The sequence below is a fragment of the Bison bison genome, unplaced genomic scaffold (assembly GCF_000754665.1).
Source record: "Bison bison bison isolate TAMUID 2011002044 unplaced genomic scaffold, Bison_UMD1.0 scf7180017864453, whole genome shotgun sequence".
Classification (NCBI taxonomy): Eukaryota; Metazoa; Chordata; class Mammalia; order Artiodactyla; family Bovidae; genus Bison; species Bison bison.
Window position 1 is genome coordinate 2,442 of NW_011495015.1, and position 5,890 is coordinate 8,331.

At 41.4% G+C, this 5,890-nt stretch overlaps 1 protein-coding gene across 1 annotated transcript; it reads left to right on the top strand.

Annotated features, from left to right (window-relative positions):
• Nucleotides 1-1,816: 1,816 nt before the first annotated feature.
• On the top strand, nucleotides 1,817-4,691 carry MC2R (melanocortin 2 receptor (adrenocorticotropic hormone)). Its single transcript, XM_010859029.1, has one exon. The coding sequence runs from the start codon at nucleotides 1,913-1,915 to the stop codon at nucleotides 2,804-2,806; it is 894 nt and encodes a 297-aa protein (XP_010857331.1). The 5' UTR covers nucleotides 1,817-1,912; the 3' UTR covers nucleotides 2,807-4,691.
• The last annotated feature ends 1,199 nt before the right edge of the window (nucleotides 4,692-5,890 follow it).

The window sequence follows — 5,890 nt, forward strand, 5'->3', positions numbered from 1 at the left end:
TCTCTAAGTGAGGAGAACAACCAAGTTGTCTCTTGTTATGTTAATGATGTGACTTTTAGGAAGCCACTCCTAAAATCTCAAGAGGAGGGGGTCATTTAGGAACCCAGACCTCAGTTCCGCACTGGCTCTTTCTGAAGTCTGGATTTTAAAACTCCATCAACTGGAAAAGCCACATGATACAAACCACTCATTCACTCAACAGAAAAATAAGCCTTGTTACCCTCCTCCCCGGCCATTCTCCCCAGAAGCCATACAACAACCCCAAAGCACAGAGAGTATGATGCGGGCTGCTGACTGTCTCCAGGACGCCTGCAGTGCTTTTACTCAAGGCCTCATGCCATCTGCCTCCCTCCTGAACTAAAGGAGGGGATTGTGGGGCCACACTCTCCTCTGAATTTCTTTAATATAATCTTCTAGAGAGATCTGGGAAAACAACTTGGTCAGTTATATCTGACTTGGTCAGATACACAGGTTTTTAACTTATTTTATTTTCATTTCTACTAAAGCCGATAAAATTTCTTTATCAGGTGAATACTTACAGAAGCACTAAGATAAGTGATTTATTTTAGCAGATATTCATCTTTGGAGCCAAAGAGACCTTGATTTAAATCCTAACTCTCAGTATCTTGGCCTTTCCACCCCAATTCCTTAGGTGCAAACTGGGGGCAACAGGACCACCTGTATTGTTGACAAGAGGATTAAAATGAGATGCCACGCATAGCACATGGCATAGTGCTGGTTGGCACGTAACAGGAATTTCACAAGTGAAAAAGCCTTCTCCTTTCTCTCAGAGCCCTGCAAAAATATGAAAATTAGACTTCACATTTTCTGGCCAAAGACAATAATCAGTATAAAAAAACCTCATTTTACAGTCGCCCATGTTCCCTTTTCTTTTGCAAAGGGCATCTGCCAGTTACCCCATGTGACTGTTGTTACAGCCACAATCATTTGCTACACTGTTGGTGGGAATTGGGGGTTCCTTAGAAAACTAAAAATAGAGTTGCTATATGATCCAGCAGTCCCACTCCTGGGCATATATCTGGAAAAGATGAAAACTCTCATATAAAAAGAAATATGCACCCTAATCTTCATAGCAGGACTATTTACAACAGATAAGACATGGAAGCAACCTAAGTGTCCATCGATAGATGAATGAATGGATACAAAATATGTGTTATACACACACACATACACACACACACAGAAAGAAAGAATATTATGCAGCCATTAAAAAGAATGAAATAATGTCATTTGCAGCAACATGGATGGACATAGAGACTGTCATACTAAGTGAACTAAGTTAGAAAGAGAAATATATCACTTACATGTGGAATCTTAAAAAAAAAAAAAAAGAAACACGTGAACTTATTTACAAAACAGAAACAGGCTCACAGACATAGAAAACAAATTTATGGTGACCAAAGAGGAAAGAAAGGAAAGGATAAAAGGAGTTTGGGATTAACAGCTATATGTTACTATGCATAAAATAAACAATAAAGATCTACTGTATAGCACAGGGAACTACATTCAAGAATCTGAAAAAATACATGTATACACACATATGTATAACTGAATCATTTTGCTGTACACCTGAAACTGACACAACATTCTAAGTCAACTATACTTCAATTTTAAAAATATATATTTAGGAAGGATTTTTTAAAAGATGAGGGTCCAATAAATTATTTTATTTAAATATTCCACCATTGTATTTTGCAGAGGCAACAGAGCTTCCTCAAAGGTATCATGGCTTGTTTTTATTTTGTGATCTATTTTGTAACTAATATTCCTACCTATACTTTTTTACCTCAGATCTTCAGCAAGAACTACAAAGAAGAAAAGATTCTGGAGAATCAATCAAGTTTCCTGTCAAGTTCCAGTAACGTTTCTGTCTTAACTGCACACAGGAAAGATGAAACACATTCTCAATCTGTATGAAAACATCAACAGTACAGCAAGAAATAACTCAGACTGTCCTGCTGTGATTTTGCCAGAAGAGATATTTTTCACAGTATCCATTGTCGGGGTTTTGGAGAACCTGATGGTCCTTCTGGCTGTGGCCAAGAATAAGAGTCTTCAGTCGCCCATGTACTTTTTCATCTGCAGCTTGGCTATTTCCGATATGCTGGGGAGCCTGTACAAGATTTTGGAAAACGTTCTGATCATGTTCAGAAACATGGGTTACCTCGAGCCTCGAGGCAGTTTTGAAAGCACAGCAGATGATGTGGTGGACTCCCTGTTCATCCTCTCCCTTCTCGGCTCCATCTGCAGCCTGTCTGTGATCGCCGCTGACCGCTACATCACAATCTTCCACGCTCTGCAGTACCACCGCATCATGACCCCGCACCGTGCCCTCGTCATCCTGACGGTCCTCTGGGCAGGCTGCACAGGCAGTGGCATCACCATCGTGACCTTCTCCCATCACGTCCCCACAGTGATCGCCTTCACAGCGCTGTTCCCGCTGATGCTGGCCTTCATCCTGTGCCTCTACGTGCACATGTTCCTGCTGGCCCGCTCCCACACCAGGAGGACCCCCTCCCTTCCCAAAGCCAACATGAGAGGGGCCGTCACACTGACTGTCCTGCTCGGGGTCTTCATTTTCTGTTGGGCACCCTTTGTCCTTCATGTCCTCTTGATGACATTCTGCCCAGCTGACCCCTACTGTGCCTGCTACATGTCCCTCTTCCAGGTGAATGGTGTGTTGATCATGTGTAATGCCATCATCGACCCCTTCATATATGCCTTTCGGAGCCCAGAGCTCAGGGTCGCATTCAAAAAGATGGTTATCTGCAACTGTTACCAGTAGAATGATTGGTCCCTGATTTTAGGAGCCACAGGGATATACTGTCAGGGACAGAGTAGCGTGACAGACCAACAACACTAGGACTCCAACTGTCCTCCCCTTCCCTAGAGCACGAGGATAATTCCACTAACTCTTGTTGTAATAGCTCAATTCCACGTGAACAGCCTTGCTCTAGGGTACAACTTCTATAGCTTAGAGAGGCAAAATAATTACCAAAAAGGCCAGAATACAAAGCACATACAGCCATACACATGTGAGAACTCTGAGCTAAGGAAAAATTTGCTCTTCTATAGATAACTTGGCAAAGGAAATGGCAACCCACTCCAGTATTCTTGCCTAGAGAATCCCAGGGATGGGGGAGCCTGGTGGGCTGCCATCTATGGGGTCGCACAGAGTCGGACATGACTGAAGCGACTTAGCAGCAGCAGCATCACAGGGTGGCCTCTCCTAAGTGCTAGGACAAGCACTCAGGGTATGGACTACAGGGTTTTTGTAAGCCAAAGGTGCCAATAAGTTGCTGCCTACCGCCTGCTCTCCTTTCTGCCCACCTGCTTTGTTGTGTACCATCTCCAGTCTTTCTACAAGCAGGCAGGATGCATCTTATAGTCAAATAACCAGCTTTGAGTTTCCAATAATAAAGGAAGCTTCTCCATTAGTCTTCTTGGCTAACTCAGCATCCCACTGGCTTTAAAGTATTTTCCTGGTTAAAACTCCTTATGCTTTAGAAGCATAAATTTCAAAGGAGGAAATAAATATATAATCCATTTGGTTCTTATGTAGGAATAAATAAAGGCCAGAGGAAGACTGCGGCAAAACGAAGAAGGTATACCCAACCCTTGTGAATCTGTCCAGTGTGCGTGTGCTCAGTCACTCAGTCGTTTCCAACTCTTTGAGACCCCATGGACTGCAGACCGCCAGGCTCCTCTGTCTGTAGGATTTCCCAGGCAAGAATACTGGAGGAGGTTGCTATTTCCTCCTCCAGGGGATCTTCCCAACCCAGCGATAGAACCTGCATCTCTTGTGTCTCCTGTATCGGCAAGCAGATTCTCTACCACTGCACCACATAGGAAGCCCATACCTGTCCAAACATAGAGGTAAACGAAAAAAGTCGACATGTCCCAAAATGCATTTTAAGTAGAGAATGTGTGTGTTCACCAGGTTTTTGGATTATGAGGGAAACCAAGACCAAAACAACATTTCAAGACAGAGCTGTTATGGAGACTCAAGCCAGAGACTGGTGAAAAACATTTAACCTCATTCCCTAGATGAATCTGAGGCAGACAGCATCACTGAAGAATTTCCTCCTACTAGAGCCACAGGAAAGATGCCAGATACTAGCAAGTGGCATCCCCAGCAGGATAAAAGAAACATAAATTGTAGGTTCATCTGTTTTTAAAGACAAAGCTTAAAGAAGAAGCAGATTCTGATCCTAAGTCTTTGCTGAGTCACAGATTAATTTACAGGGATGAGCGATGGAAGGGACAGAGGCCAGATCTGCAGGTACACAGCGCTGAGCGGCTCAGGAGCCAGCAAGAGGGATGGTATCTTGGGAAGAGGCACTTCTTGGCCCCCAGAGTTTCCCTGAGCTGCTGAGAGGAGAAGCCAGCCATAAACAGGACTGCTGGTCAGGTGATGGGTAGAGTATTCGGTGTGGGGAGGGCAGGAGCTTAAGAAGCAGAAGGGAAACACAAGAATTAATGGGGAGGCTGCTGGGGTAGGTATCCAAAAGGTCAATAATTCACTTGAAGCCGAAACCCAGTGTCTTCCGCACCTCCATCCTCCAGTAATCCTTCTTTGATCCTTCCCCCTCACCAAATAAATGACAATACCCCTTTCTCCTCTTATTTCTCTTGAGAGAACATCCAGGACAAAGGTGAAAAGAAGCAAAGACTGAGGAATTCCTTATACTTTTCTTCACTTTAATAGATAAGCTTTAAAAACTTCACCAATATGCTTACTTTTGAAAGCTAACTTTTATCAAATTAAAAATATTCTTTTCCTGCCACTTTCCTAACAGTATTTTTATCGTTGATCAATATTGAATTTTATTTAATGCTTTTTCAGATGATCATTTTTTCCTCCTTTAATTTATTAATGTACATCAGATTAATAAATTTTTAATAACTGGGCTATCTTTCCAAACTTCAAATGAAGATCAATATGTATTATAGCAACCATGGACATATTTACAAAACTAAAATATGTTGTTTTAGAAAAGATTTATTTTGATTTATATTTTTACATACTTGAAATTACCTTAAAGGTATAATTTAATTTATATTTCATGAATGACCTTTAGTGAATTTTATGAGAAATGAGAACAGTACCAAAAAATAAAAACTCAAGGCACATGCTTTCCAGGGAATTCCCTGTCAGTCCAGGGGTTAGGACTGGGTACTTTTACTGCTGGGGCCCAGGTTCAACCCCTGGTCTGGGAATTAAGATCATTCAAGCTGCATGGTGCAACAACAACAAAAGGTATGTGCATCCCATAAATATTCTTTTTAAAATAAAGGAAAAGAAATTATACATGGGCTATTTAGTTGGCTACTCCTCTATGTATATTTAGTGATTTTTAAAACTTATTTTGTGCAGATCCATATTACTACACATGCAACAGTTTGTAGCTAGCAATTCTCACAATCGGGATGACAATATCCCACTGATATTACAACATGATCATTAAAGAAACAGCAAACAACTGTTATTTATTTTACTGACATGTATATTTAAGATCTGTTATTTGCAAAGTATTGCTGAGAAACTAATCCAGTTATTCCTCTTTGCAAATCTACATGTATGCTTCTTTATCCATATAAGTACAGTTTGTACTATAATTAAAAGTTCTGACAGTATGTTGCTGCTGCTGCTGTTAAGAGACTCTAAACACATGTATATTCTCATTCAGTAAAAGTACATCTTTCTTCCCATGCAGTAAAAGTACATCGTTCTTCACATCCCCTAATGTCTCAGGTCAGACTGACCAAGTTCCCCAGAACTCTGTGAAAATAAGGAAGGCAGAGGGCAGGAGGACCTGCAAAAATTAAGTAGACTCCAGAACAGTGTCTCTTGCTTCCATTAGGATAT

Excerpts from the sequence above, each read along its gene's own strand:
- MC2R (XM_010859029.1), top strand. The coding sequence starts at position 1,913 with ATGAAACACATTCTCAATCTGTATGAAAACATCAACAGTACAGCAAGA.